The sequence below is a fragment of the Chelonoidis abingdonii genome, chromosome 19 (genome assembly GCF_003597395.2).
Source record: "Chelonoidis abingdonii isolate Lonesome George chromosome 19, CheloAbing_2.0, whole genome shotgun sequence".
Lineage (NCBI taxonomy): Eukaryota > Metazoa > Chordata > Testudines > Testudinidae > Chelonoidis > Chelonoidis abingdonii.
The window spans coordinates 22,978,502-22,994,059 of NC_133787.1; the positions used below are offsets into that span (position 1 = coordinate 22,978,502).

The following is a 15,558-nucleotide window of genomic DNA, read 5'->3' on the forward strand; positions in this document are numbered from 1 at the left end:
ACTTGTTTCATCTGACGAAGTGGGTATTCACCCACGAAAGCTCACGCTCCAAAACGTCTGTTAGTCTATAAGGTGCCACAGGATTCTCTGCTGTATTTGTTTAACTGGCTGTACTGCCTCACAGCCAACTCTAACCTGTATGTTACACCCTTTGTTATTTCTTAGGATCTTGGATATTTTTTATTTTCACTTTTTTACTGTATTTCAGTATACCATCTGAATGTAAATGATATTCAGAATAAAATGATTTGAACTAAAATAACATGCTTTCAAAGTAATGGCTTTCTGCATAAAAATGCAAAATGCACTCTTTGTCTAGTCCTAAGACCAACAGTTCACAATAAACTACATTATTTTTCTACCTATAAACAGGCTTTAAATATAAAGTATTCTGAAATGAAAGCTAAACAAATTGAGTCTAATACTTGTTTTTCACTGGTGAGAGGTTTAGAGGGAAATCAACTCTAAGCTGTGCAAAAAATAAAAGAAAATTACTGGTTTCTTTCATAACTCATAGATTTCACAGCAGAAATATCCCTTTAATCATTAATTCTATTTGTATTAACTCCATATTATATTGTGCACTCTAGCCAAGATGCTTTTACTTATTCTTCATCATGAAATTTCTCTAATCTCAAGGGTTTCCAACATCTCTGGTTTGATTTTAAAACTCAAATAAACTCTTCACCTAATCAGCACTTTAATTGCACATATTATATACTTTCTAGGGCTAAAAATATGTATTTCAACATACTCATCAAAACAATCTGGGATGCCCAATCCTTTACATGCATAATTCCCACGTGCCTTTGGGAGCTTTTGGTATGCACAGAATGCAGGATTGGTCCCACATGGGAATATGCCATCACGTTTTCTGAGGTCCTTTAATCCAATGCAAATTTTATTTCTGAGAGAATTTCACAGGATGAGAACTTCTTAAAGAATATTTTTATTAAATTTTACATATTAGAAATGTTTGACATATGGTGCAGCCTTTGGTCATGCAAGTATTTATGAATATGTTCAATAAGCTATAAAGTTACATTGTGAAGATACATAAAGGCAAAGTTTGTTTTAAAGGCCTAAAATGAGAGCTATACAGAGGAAAGGAGACACAGCAAAGCAGGAAAGGGAGGGAGGTGGAAGTGTGTCTCTAGGGTGGGCTCAGAGGGAGTTTTACTTTTGACCTCAGTGGCACCAGAATTAGGCTAACACTGAGTGACTTTGAAAATCTTACCCCTAGTTTCTAACCAGTTATAACTGGAGTAGTTTGCACTGATCTGTTAGATGTAAGCCAAGATGGGCAGAGTTTCCAAAGAAGGAACCCAAAATGTCCAGCCAGGTGCAAACAGGTAATTAAAACCTGAAAAGTGTGTAATCTCTCCTATTCTTTGCCTGAGCACTCATGCTGTGCATGGGAAATTCAGGTGCCCCCATTTTTAAAAATCTGATGCACAGTGTCTGATTTTTTAAAACCTGTGAAGTACAAGACTATGCAAAAAAATTGTGTGCAGCTGTCTCTCATATGTATGCACAATTACTGTATGTGCATATCTAAGTTGTCCATTTGTGCCTGCTGATGAAGTTTGTCTACTATATTAGATGCAGAATTATACATGTACATAGTCTGTAATGTTGTTCTCTGTATAGCAGCTGAATTGATACTGTGGGTATTGCCTCTCAAATTAACATAGCCACCTCCAAGACCTCAGAGAAACAGGAGTGGTTGGGCTACAAGATCTAGTGAAGGTCTAAATGAAAATATTAGGTATTATTAGCTCATTCTCTCAATCCTCGTCTGGTGTATTACTTGATCTTATTAGGTTTAGGCTTTTGTAATTTTACTGTTATGTCACAGCCATTGAACCCAAAAACATGCGAATTTTAAAAAATTATCCTGTTTGTAGTTAGGTGTCTGGGGGAGAGGGAGATAATAATTCTGTCTTTGCAACTGAAAGCTCTAAAATGTAATAGTAAAGATAAAACTATTTGGGCTGGTAACAAGTCTGCTGCAATTTAGTGATTTTGTACATGCTTTAGACCCCAATTCAGGAAAGCACTCGAGCGTGTGTTTAATTCTCATGGACTTGAATGGGACTCAAAGCACATACCCTATCTTAGGGTATGAGCTACAAGCCTGTCTGCACTGCAGAAAAAACCCCAGAATCCTGCAGTAGCAAGTCTTAGGTCCAGGTCAACAGAGTTGGGCTTACTGGGGTCGCACTATAGGACTAAAAATAGCGGTGTAGACATTCCTGCTCAGGCTTTGAGACTGGGCAAAGCAGAGCGGGTCTCAGAGGCCTGAGCTCCAGCTCAAGAGGCAGTGTGTATACTGTTGTTTTTAGATCCATGGCATGAGCCCAAGTCACTTGACTAGGTCTCTCAGACATGCTGCCTAGAGTTTTTTTGGCAGTGTAGACATACCCATAGTGTTCAATATGTCCACCCTCACTAGTATCTGAGCACCTTACATGTAAAATCACTAGAGGCTTTGCTATTGGACTTCATGGAGTCCGTGGTTCATCTCTATTTTGGTGTGTAAACTCTGCTTCTTGTACATTTTTCTTTTCACCCTTGTTTAAGCCCTCCTTCCTGAATACCAATGCTTTCCTAAGTGAGGCCCTTAATGTGAAGTAGAAGACTCTAGTAAATAAGTGAACTCTCTCCCAGATCCACACCAATTGGAGTACATATTCTTTTTTTATATTCATTTCAAGGGACTTTTATTTCCCTAATTTTATTTTTGCTCTTTAGTTCCTGTCAACAAGCAATATGAGATTATATATGTTGTAGATTTACACATTTAAGAAGTATTGTTTTCACCTTTTTGTTTTCAGTTCACAAACAGTTGTCAGTTCTTTAGCTAGGGTAATAAAATTAGGCAGCAAGCTAAAAATTGCAGAAAGATCAAACATAGACTTCCCCCTGCTGCAATGAACTCTGTGAAGGGGTCTAGCTAGAGCGGAAAAAATTGAGGGGTTCCCTGCAAATTTTCCCTTAAAGGGGAAGCAGTTTCAGATGCTGTTGAATTTGCAGAGGGCAAAGCCACCTGATCCTGGGGATGACTCATGCCTCTTCTGACTTTCCATCCCCTTGGCAGCACAACTCCATCAGGAAACGTGCTGGTATGATTGGGTCCCTCTATAGCTATTCATAAGCAGTCATGGATTCAAGCAGCACTAACTCCCACTTGGATGTCTGTGAGGTAGCAGGGGATGTGGTGCCACTAACTTGCCCCTGCCTTGTCCCCAAATTCCCTACGCAGTTGGCACTTGCTCTCTCTTTCTCCAGGTAGTGGGCAGAGATTTTGTAAGACAATCAATCCTAATAGTAACACATTGCATCCAAGGATATTAAAGTGCTTTACAAACAGTGAAATAAAGATTAGACATTGCAGATGTTTTCTATGTATTTTGTTTGATTAAATCTCCACATTTTGGATACTTAAACTACTGTATGGGATTGTTTATAGATGAAAACTGCTAGCATTTCAATTAAACCATATAAAATCATAAGCATTATTTACCATATAGGAGAGTCTCTACTACAAAACAAGTGAATAGGAAATAGTAACCCTAGGATTTATGTGCTTGGTGAGTCTGGCAATTAGAATGCCAAGCTCTGCAATTATATATCCCTTTAATTTGATCAGTACTGCCGGCTTTAGAGTCGTGACTAGTGCTATACTACATTTCTACTGGATTAGCAGTGGCCTTTTATCAAATGACATCAATAATATTAAAATCTATATTAAAAATATAACTACGAGAGCGAGAATATGCTGTTATCAATTCCAGTTAATGTATGTATCAGTATCAAAGATCATAAATGCTTTTTTGTTGTAACATATTTTGTGGTTGAGGAGAGTCTAATTCAGATGTAGAGCCATTCGTGTGTTGTTTCTTTGGGATCATCCTTTCTTGTGCAAGATGTAGAGGCACCTTTGTCCTTAACACGGAGGTTCCTGTTTACTTTGATTTTTTGTGGGTGATGATGGTTTCACATCACAGTAGCTAAAATCATATCCAGAAATAAAGTCCTTCTGAGAGATTTCATCTAAATATGATTCATAAACTCGGACAGTGCTCCACATGTTGTTGTTGTTCAGAGATTTATGCAAGAATTCTTTCATTCTCCGGTTCTCTTTGGAGGTAGATTCCCAAACTATTTCAAGTTCACCTTCCACTTCTCTGAAAGAACAAAAATAAAAAAAGAGGATGCTGATTTCAAATTCAGTTAGTTTAAAAGTTCATTTGTACAGTATATGCCTTTAACATTTAACAAATAGTGTAATGGTATGATACATGTCTTCAAGTACCTGAAGTGTTTTGATTGAATTGGTCTCCATTGTGTTTAAAAAAACACATTAAGTATTTAAAAAAGTTAGGAAGAGAGGATGTGATTAGAAGCAAGACATGAGTTCTGGGCTCATGCAATAACGTATTGTAAGAAACACACTATTTTGCATCAGTCCTTCCCAGCACATGGATATGGATCCCTCTCAAAGCACTAGCCTGTGATCAAAACAGTTCTTCCTTATTCCTCCACCATTTCTAGGGAACATCATGGGTCAATTTCTCCTGTTACACCAGTACAACTCCCCATTTAAGTCACTGATACTTGTACTTGCATAAATGAAGGGAGAATTCAAGCCCATGTCTGCACTTATACTTGATTTTGCTCCCTCTCTGAACATCTATGAACATGGCACTTGTACTGTAGGAGAGAAAAAAGAAACTCTATGGATGTTTAAAGAATCTGCCAGCAAAAGTCACTCATGCAGATATTACCCACCTTCCTTAGGCATCCAGTAGCATCACCTGCAGAGCGCACTTAGCCCTGCGAATAGATCCCAGCTGCTCTTGAGCACTGATACATAGGCTTCCATCAAGCCACTTCTGACCGTTTCATTGCACATACTGCTTTTTTCTTTTTTTTAAGTTGACTGGTTTTGGGGACAACTTAATCTAATGTTGACACTTTGGTGAAATAATGCTTTGAACAAGCCATGATGATTATCTGCCACTCGCTCTAGGATGCTAAGCATGAATCCTGGTAGATGTTATCTTTAGAATATCTCCATTACCAAGGAAAGGAGCTGACGACTTCCTGCACTTCACAGAGTTACCGCATTCACATACAACTGCTCTCCAAGTGCTGCCTGATTGAATTTGACTCACTTTCCTTCTTGTCACATCTGCTGAGAACACACACAGTCTTGTCAGAAGGCAACTGAATGAAAATGGCTGTGATTTGATATCCGTTTGCACCTTAAGGCTTCCTCTGGTCTTGTACAGTGGCTGGCTTTTATAACTGCACTGTGGTTTTTATTTGGCATTATATGCTTTTGGATAGGCTCACAACCTACTAGCTTAATGAAAAGCAGGTGGCTCTCTTCTATTCCCTGTATTCCCATGTGGTCTCAGATTAATGCTTTCTAGATCAGCCTGTAAATAAGGGAATAAGGTGGCATAAATACTGATGTGTGAAAGTTAGAATCCCTGTATTTGAGTGTAGGATTTTTTAAATTTTGTGATAAAAGATCTGTGTGACTTTCAGCTGATTAAAGCATATGACCAGCTGTAATATGGCAATAAAGGTGTTTCAGCATCATGACACTTAACTGTACTACTCAATTGTGCATCTATCTACATGCTGCTCATATGCTGATATGCAATGCCATTCTCAGATGTTCTGAATTTTTCTTTTTGGATCCAATGGTCATTTTAAATCTACACCACCTCTCTGATACATACACACATGCAGCATGTATATACCATTCTCTCACACACAAGCCTTAAATCCACTCTTGAAATCCCTTCACTAGCTTTCTCTTGCCTTCCAAACCAAGGCACTATGTTATCTTTCCCTGCCTACAGCTCTGCCCTTTTTAATCTCTCTTGCTCCCCTTGCTCTGCCATACCTCTCCTCTCACTGTGTCATTTCTGTGTTTCTTACACTCTTGTCTCTGTGTTTTCTTCCACTCCATCCTTTGTATTTGGAACTTCAGAAATGGGTGAAATCATCTGAGTGAAAATGACTCTTGTACCATGTAGATCTGTTGTAGGCCCTGCTCATTATTCAGCCAGGTCGGTAAAAAAGAGAAGCTTGCTGACATTTGTAGGAACTTCACACTGCATGCCAAAGATATTCAGGGGGGAGCTAAGACTACAGGGAAAGAGGATCCTGGATACTTAATACATTCCCCACAGGATTGAACCAGGGCGAGAAAATGCAAAATTTAAGAGCTGGAAGGGATTCAAAGAGTGCTAGCTGCTTAGAAAGGCAGAATGTTACATTATTTACATGAGACAGATTTTAAGAACTAGACAATGTTAAAAACCTTTGTTTTAATAAGATAATGCTGCTTTCCATCTCAAATTAGACAATGAAACCCACTTCAAAAGCAGGAACCTAAACAGTAACCAGCAGTGCTGAAGAAAACCGTGAAACTGAAACAATTAAGGCTACATGAGACTTTCTTTTTTTAAAGAACTGCTTCTGGAAGTACAGTATGACTTGACCCCATTGGTGGATAAATATACAGAATAGGAGGTGAAGAGAGTGGGGCTGTCTCTGAGGTACAGCAGAAATTTCAACAGGACCATTATTGTGTTTTTTTTCTGTTGGTTTTATGAGAGAGATTGAGTCCACCTCAGAATGGAAATAAAATCAGTGTTTTATGGATTGTTGCATCAAGACCTTTCTTAGCCTTTCCAGGTACATGCAGGTATTTGCATATGCTGAATGCTAGTTGCAGTCCTCTCTCCTGCTGAAATGCAAGCTGCACTACAGCAAATACCTAATGTGAGTAGCATGCAGTTGGGTCTTTTTGGATGAGAACTTAATAAACAAGACTGTGTATGACTATTTTTCATACGGTTAGGCAGAAACCTGTGTCTCCCTTTGTGTGCTCTCTGAATGAGGTAAATGTGCGTGGCCTTCCTCTACTTATGAAATCTCTTGATACTTTTTGGAATGTCCTTGGCCAAATTTCTCTTTGCTCTTGTGCAGAAGACTGTGTGCTGGCTTTCTCTAGCAGTGGTTGCATTTCAGTGTTTGTATAGAAGAAGCTAAGTATTGTTAAATTCCTTTAGTATGAAAGGCCTTATAGTGTAGAAATGTGAAACATTAATAAATAACTGACCTGACACTACTCAGGGTGGGGAGAATAGCACATCTTAAATATTTTTTACTTTCTCCCTTAGACTCTCTGTAGCCACTTGGCCTAAAACTGACTTAGAATTAAAACTGTGTGTTAAAAGGGGGTTTATGAATTCATTCCGGTATAGGGAGGTGCCAAGTGTTTAAAAAAAATACTCCTTCTCTGACACTTCCAGTCCCTCTGGAGCACACATGGAAGCCTTCACTCCTGCTGAAGGGGATTTCTGGAGGGTAGATGCTGTCCCTATACCACACAGAGCAATGTAAAACAAGCCTTGAAATGCACCTTTTCATATCTCAATTCTTTTGCGAGATTGTGTTAATTGTGAACTAAGCCAAAAATGAAGGTTGTATGGAGAGATTTGAAGGCTGGAAATCATTCCTGTGTCTCAGGGAAAGTGTTCCAGATAAAATGCTTTAACAAATCTCATTAAGCAAGTATCTGCTTCTTAAATATTTAATCCTTGAGCCCTGCAGGAAGTTGTGGGGGGAGAGTGTGTGTGTGAGAGAGAAAAAGAGAGAATAAATTGTGCCTCTGTTGTCTTTTGTAGCAAACTGGTCAACTGAGGGGATCCCCCATATCTACAAAATAAATTGCAGCACACTGTTTTTGAGAGACCATTTGCGAGTGAATGAAAACCCAGCTAGTTTTGGGAACCAGGTAAGTGAGTTGCCATCAGAGGGATGTTCTGCTTGATGCATAATTTCCAGAGGCTTATCACCTCTTGACATTTGTATGGAGTGGGTCGTCCCCCCCCCCCCCACACACACACCCCATCTATTTAGATAATACATGGCAGTTGTATTGTCAGTCAGAATCTGGACTGCTGAATCTTTGACGAGAGAGGCCTGGGAGGCTCTGTAAATTTGCTGTAGCTTCAGGATATTAATGTGAAGCCTCACTTCCTGGTCTGTCTGTATTCCTTGCACTTATGAACTATTCAGGTGAGCACCTTAGCCTATTGTAGAATTGTTGGTTACAACTGTCTTCATTGCAAGGATAGTGGAAAAGGTGTGTGTGTGGAGGGCGAGATTCCTATACTGTCTTGGTCCGTTCACCATTTCACAGAATGTAAGATTACAGGAGCAACTTGGACCAGCTTGTCCAGATGATGCCTGCTTGGCCAGTAAACTGACTTTAGCCATGCTTATAGAGGACAAACTTGGAGTCCCGCATGCATGGTCATATACTTGCATTCAGCCAGTGACCTAGCAACCTGAGGCATACTTGGGCCGTGGTGGATGGGTGAGACCGGCAGCCAATGATTTTAGTGTATTACCCATTTTATTGTGTGATGTTATAATTAATATATTCATTGTATGTTAATAAGAGTTAATTTGTAGGGTTATAAGAGTATAAGATTGATCAGTATTTAGAGGAACCAAGTATTAGACATGAGTAAGACAAGCTGAAACACAAAAACCTGTAGGTTGAGGCCTGCAAGACTTTAGCTTAGCTATTTTAGGCCTTGGAGGCAAGAATTATGACATAAATGACCGAGGAATAACCCAATGCCCTAAGATTATGGGAAAAGGGGTACCAAGTGATAATATTGCGCAAAAATACCCAGAAGATTAATATTAGATCATAAAAATACCGTAAAGGCGCATCTGTCTCAGCCATGTATCTTAACCAAGGGATACAAGTTGTGTGTCAATGCTAGTGAGAACAAAGGGAATTTACACAGCCTAGAAAACTGGGGTTGCTTAAGTTTCCAGGGGACACAGACCAATAAGAGAAAAGAGGGTTGACACTTGTATGGACATAAGCAGAATGTAGGTATAGACAGAATCATATTATAAAAGGGGGATGACCAGAATGGGAAAATTGAGCTCCCTCTGGGAGACTTCAGCAGGAACCATCCCTCTACTGATGACTAAGCTATGCGAGACTCCTCAGACCCTAACACTATTGTTAAGGATGTGAGTATATTTGTAACTCGTGTATAGGTCTCTATGGAATGTCTATATACTTGGGTAATCATAAAAGATGGTTACTCACCTTTGTAACTGTTGTTCTTCGAGATGTGTTGCTCATATCCATTCCAAGTAGGTGTGCACGCGCTGCATGCACGTTCGTCGGAAGAATTTTCCCCTAGCAACACCCGGTGGGTCGGCAGGCGCCCCCTGGCGTGGCGCCGTTGCGGCACCGCATATATACCCCTGCCGACCCGCCCTCCAGCCAATGCCTACGGAACCCCCTTATGATCGCTGCCTGAAGTCCTGGGGAATCCCACCTTACGGACAGTGCCGTATTTGTAAGTTCTTCAAACACGGACTAAAGAAGTGAGTGGGACTCTCGCTTTGAAGCAGCTCCTGATGACTGCGTCACCCTCAGCTTCGTATGCCTCTCGGCATGGCTTGCCTTGTGCCAGCCAATGCCTACGGAGACCCCCTTATTGATCGCCTGCCTGAAGTCCTGGGGAATCCCACCTTACGGACAGTGCCGTATTTGTAAGTTCCTTCAAAACGGACTAAAAATGAGTGGGACTCTCGCTTGAAGCAGCTCCTGATTGGAGGCGGCCGACCCTGCAGCTTCGGCCACGAGTGCGCGCGATCCGCACCGGCCAGGAAAAGTGCTTCCTCATCGGCACGAGGGCAGCTGGGGATCCGCCAAACACACTCTGGCTACCCAACAGCTCTCGTGGTGCGACGACAGTCAACCGTGCACGCCCCTTGTCACCGAACGCAAAGAAGTCAATAGGCTCCTTGCGGCTGCATCTTCAGGACCACAGGTTCTGGCATGGAAGATCGAAGCCGTCTGCACCTGTCCAGCTGCGCCCAGGCACACGGTTTGAGTCCCGCGACCGTTCCGACTCGGCCATCAGCAGATGCTCGTCTGGTTGCAAGACATTGCTCCTCCGGCATTCATGCTTGGTGAGCTCGCTCGTTCCCACCACGGCTGAGCTTTCGCAACGGCGCAGGAAAATGATTGCAGCTCACAGTAGCCTAGTCTTCTGCCTCAACACCCCGGCAACCGCCTGGTGCAGGTCCTTTCTTCAGCTGGGAAGCCGGCGCTGATGATCTAGCCTTGCTCAAGCTTCCCCGAGCGACGGACACCGGCACCTTCGGCTGACGGTTTGTACCGGTCCGCTGACCCGCTCCTGCTCCAGTACCGCCGTCAGCTCGCAGTCCTCCCTCAGAGTCCGTACCATCCCCTTCGGCGCTGGTCTTACTCGCCGGGTTACGCGTCAGGGTCGTGTTCTCATCGGACTCCGTATTCATCAGGTCCATCTGGCTCGGACCGTTCTTGGCGGAGTCTGATCCCACCATCGTTACTCTCGGTCTTCCTGGTCCGACCTCCCGGGCACCGTGCTCGCGTCGAAGGTCCCACGGCGCCGATTCTCGGCACCTTGGTATGACCTCGCCTCGGACCACTCTCCGGCACGGCCTGTGACGTCCGTGTACCCCGCACAGATCTATCCGCTCCACCTGGGCCCGTTCGAGACACCCTCCGGGTTCGTCTCACCAGACCGCATCTGTATGGGGATTTTGGACTCCCCCCTGGACCTCCCTGTACCGTAGTTGGAACAACGCGAACAGCAGTTCGTTCCTTCTGGACGCCCTGGGCCGTACCACCAAAGCCCAGGGCTTCCCACTGGACAACGTCTAGCGGGTCAGCGCTTTCGTCCTGTCGGGTACCAGAGCGCCACCATTCCGTCGCGCTCCCGACAGTATGACGATCGTTCAGCTGTACACACAGTGTCCGCTGATGGGCCGCGACCTGACCCTACTGGACAGGCATTCACGAGCCATCAGGCCAAGTGGTGTCCCGTGGTGTTCTTCTCTCTCCTCTGCCGGTATGAGGCGGCTAGTTAGGGTACATCACTACCCGGGTCGCTTCATCGACCTGTCGAGTCCCACAGGCTTGCTCCGCCGCTTGTCGTCGTGCTGATCATCAACCTCCAGGTGAGGAGGTTCGGTGGTGAGAGGGCACCTCGTCTGTGGCTATTTATCTCTTCCGATTGCCCCGACGCTGTGTAGCCCTAACGTTTTCCGCTCCATCCGGCGCTAAAGCGGACTCGACTTAGGCAATCTCTAGCGTTCCATCCCCCAATGCCAGCAGCGTGAGAGGAATGTATATGGTACCATCTAGGGGTACGAATACCTTTTACCCACCTCCTCCTATGCCTCTTTCTGGTCTTGTAGCTAGTCCTGTAGAACGGGAGCTGAGCGCCATGGCTAGAAGCCACCGCCCCAAATGCGTCGGGAGCTAAGCGTAATGGATTCTACGCTGGACGACGAATATACTCTTGCAGCGGTCTTCCAGTTAGTCGCGTCTACATCAGCTAGCGCTTCTCCAGTGATTCACTTTAATTCCTTGGGCAATCCATGGGCATGTCACTGAACTCGGTCTCTGCTGGACTCCCTGCCCAGAGTTCTATGGCTCTGCCTCGAGGAGTGGGAAAGATTCCCATGACCTGCCGTACAGGCTCCCTCGATGCTGCGGATATTCGGCGGCTAGTGAACTTGTGTGCGACTCAGGGAGTCACAATGTGTGGAATATCTTGGGGTTGCATGGTTTCCCGCCTACCTCCGAACTGTCAACACACAATTCAGACCTTCCATTTGAAGGCCAGGGTTTTTCCTCTGAAAAACGGACTCCTAGGCTCCATGCCTCCAAGGACAACCGTGTTATATCCGTTCCCTGGGATGCTACACTCGCAGAGCCCATACGGCGGGTCATTTTCGGGCCCAACCTCATCATCTCTCTACCCCCCCTGCCCTCGACAGGACTTTATAATAAAGACGTGCGTCCCGGCTGATACCGAGACGCCAGTCCTGGTTTCATGGGGCGAGAATAATGGTTTCTGCCAACACCGCCGGACCAGAGCAAAACTTTGAGTGCGGTGCTGGTATCGCAGGAGTGACTCAGTCCTTCCCGGATTCCTACACCAGTTTTCCAAGCTGTTTCTTCTTCTCCCGGCTGTCTCGGCCTCGACTAACCTTCTCGATTCGTTGGGTCTTAACGCCGTGGTTTGATGTTACCTATCTCCGGTTTCGTTTTCACCCTCCTCACCCCCCTCACGCGTCCCTCTTCAGGCCCCTTCTCACCGAGCATCTCTTCTAGCAGGGATCCGCACGCTTTCAAATCGGAGCCATTAAGGAGAGGGTACTCTACAAGAAACTAGGGTGCAGGGGTTTTACTCGCTGTTCATTTTTTTTAATCCCCAAGTCGAAAGGAGCCTTCGCACCCATCCTGGATCCTCTCGCGGGCTCAACGCGCCCTTAAAGTTAAGTTGCAAGTTCCGCTATGGCGTCCTTGGCGACTTATTTATCCTTGTCCCTGGGAATACGGAGACTGGTTCGCTGCTCTGACTATGAAGGACGCCTTGTCTTTTCATGTCTCGATTTACCCACACACAGTCAGACGCTACCTGCGTTATATGGATTGCAAGATCTCGTCACTTCCATCACAGTCTTTCTCTTTCGGCCTTTCCCTGCCCGTTTTCAACAAAGTGTATTGCAGTTGGTGGCCGCTTTTCCTCCGTCATCCGAGCATATAGCATGTTCCCTTACTTGACGACTGGCTTGTCTGCGGACCTACCGAGACCCTATGGTCGACCGCATGTAAGCCGTCGTCATGGATGTCTGTTCCGCATTTTGGCCTCATGATCCAATTTCTGACAAGGATCCATCCGTGTGCCCACTCAGAGGATAAATCATTGGTGCTGTCCTATCGCGACTCCACCGTCGCAACGCTTTCGCTCCCCTGATGCTCGTTCCAGCACATAGTCACCGCCATAGAGAGCCTAAGACTTCCGCCGACCTACGGGCCCGGGTCTGTCTCAGCCTTCTCATCACATGGCAGCCTGCACTTGTTGCACAGCACACCAGCTCCGCTCGTTTCCCCTTCCATTTGGCTGCATCCGTTTACCCTACGCAGAGCCGCGTTGGACGTTGTGTTTACACAATCCCACGCTAGCGTCTTACCTCCTCGCTGCTACTGGCAACACCCTCCTGGTTTGTTGCGGCATGCCATTCCCCTAGTCAACCGTCATGTCCCTGACAACGGGATGCTCATCTCTGGGCTGGGGGGCTCCATGGGGCTCGTCACAGACCTTTGTCGTCGCACAGGAACTATCTTGCATATAAACATTCCTGAGAGTCTATGGGCAGTCCACCTCGCCTGTCCGGCTTTTCTTCAAAACTACACCCCCTGTCGGGCCGTTTGTGTTTTGTGCTCAAGGCTACAATACACCGCACGATGCACTCTTATAACTAGCAGGGAGGGACCCGGCTCTCTTCCCCTTATGTCAGGGATGCGATAGGTTATGGGAATTCTGATTACCCTCTCATTGATCTGGTGGTCTTCTTCCTCCGGAGCGTCTAACACGATTCAGCGACCGCTCCTCCGTCAGGTCATTTCTAGCCCCGGTGGTCCACTTCGACCGGATGTAGTCTTCACTCTCTCTTCCCGGAGTGGGGCTTTCCCCACATCGACCTCTTCGACTCCGAGCATCGGAAAGTGTCCGGTCTTGCTCCTTTCGCTGACCGTCTCGCCCACGTGGCTCGTTTCTCCTTCCTCGTCTTGGCGACCCACTCTGCTGTATGCCTTCCCACCCTTTCTGTTAGTGCACAGGTCACTGGTTTGAACGCTCCGCTAGGTGACAGGGCATCGAGTGTTTTGATCGCCCCAGCATGGTGCTCTACAACCTGTTCACCGCGCTGCTGGCCTCTCAGTAGCAGCCCGTTCCCCGCCTCTCATTCAGGACCTGATATCCAGGCCACGACATTCTCCATTCCCTCGACTGCATCTCCCACCTGCGGCGTCGGGTTCTTGAGTGGTTGAGTCAGCTCGTGAGGCTTTTGCACTGCTCCACCCCGTGAGTGGGATCTCGGTCCAGGTAGAGGAAGCCATTCCACTAGTTTCCATATGGCCAGTGGAAGGTTTCCTGCTGGGTGTCAGGCGTCAATGCTGCGCACCTGCACAGGCTCCACATCCATGTCAATATTGGAATTACTCTGGGTACCTCAAGCAGCAGGGGCTGCACTCCATCCTTGCGCGTACATCTGGCTGCCATTTCGATACGTTCCATCCCCCCACGGAGAGAACTTCCTCTGTTTTCTCTCAACCGGACTGGTCTTCGAGGTTCTCTAAAGGCTGGGAGCGCCTTTTTTCCTCAGGTCGCTGTCCCCACTCCTTCTGGGACCTCAACTTGTTCTGTCGAGATAATGGCCCCTGCGTTTCAGCCTTGGCAACCTGCTCTTTCCTTATTTATCGTGAAGGTGGCGTTCCTTGTAGCCATTACATTCGGCTAGGAAGTTTCGAGGCTTCGCGCTTCTATGGTGGACCCACGCTTACACGATATTCCACAAGGACAGGTGACCAGCTGCGCCGCATCCTGCCTTCCTTCCCAAGGTAGGGTTTATCTTTCACCTCAACCAAGACATATTCTTCCCGGTCTTTTTTCCTAAACCTCACGCATCCGTAGAGAGCAGCAAATTACACTCGCTGGACATGTAGAGCACTTTGCATTCTACAGTTGACCGCACCGACCTTTCCGTAAGACGCGCCCAACTTTTTTGTTCACTGTGGCAGACAGGATGAAAGGTCAAACCCGTCCTCATCTCAGAGAATATCGTTTTGGGTCTCACGGCGTGATCGAGCGTGCCAGATTTAGCTCACGCCTCTCCAGGCAGTTGATGCACATTCACCAGGGCTCAGGCCTCACTGATTTGCCTTTCTAGTTCATGTGCGTCCATGAGATATGCCGTGCAAGCTAGTGGTTCTTTGGTGCCACACCTTCTCTGCCCATTTATGCCTGGTACAACAATCCAGGACGACGCAGCTCTGGGCTTGGCTGTTTTGCATTCGGCAGGTGACCAAACTCCGGACCCACCGCCTAGGTTAGGCTTGGATTCACCTACTTGCAGGGATGGATATGAGCAAGCATAAGAAAAAAGTACGGTTACTACCTTTGTAACTGTTGTTCTTCGGAGATGTGTGTCATATCGATTCACACCCGCCCTCCTCCTTACTGTCGAAGTGCCGGCAAGAAGGAACTGAGGAGTGGGCGGTCGCAGGGGTATTATATTGCGGCTGCCGCAACTGCGCCACGCAGGGGGGTCCTGCCGACCCACCGCGGTGTTTGCTAGGGGAAAATTCTTTCCGCGAATACTGCATGCAGCGCGTGACAACCTCTTGGAATGGATATGAGCAACACATCTCGAAGAACAACAGTTACAAAGGTGTTAGTGACCATCTTTATGATTACCCAAGTTATATAGACATTCCATAGGACCTATACACGAGTTACAATATACTTCACATCTTAACAATAGGTGTTAGGGTCTGAGGAGTCTCGCATAGCTTAGTCATCAGCCTTAGAGGGATGGTTTTGCTGAAGTCTCCAGAGGGAGCTCAATTTTCCCATTTTTCTGGATCATCCC

General features: G+C 45.8%; 1 protein-coding gene across 1 annotated transcript in view; it reads right to left on the reverse strand.

Annotated features, from left to right (window-relative positions):
- Positions 1-3,398: 3,398 nt before the first annotated feature.
- The window catches only part of CEP89 (centrosomal protein 89), a 133,081-nt gene continuing 120,921 nt past the window's right edge, over positions 3,399-15,558 (reverse strand). The window contains exon 19 of the mRNA XM_075073627.1: positions 3,399-4,190. Within this exon, the coding sequence (XP_074929728.1) occupies positions 3,950-4,190 (241 nt within the window). The 3' untranslated portion in view covers positions 3,399-3,949. The remainder of the gene's footprint in view (positions 4,191-15,558) is intronic.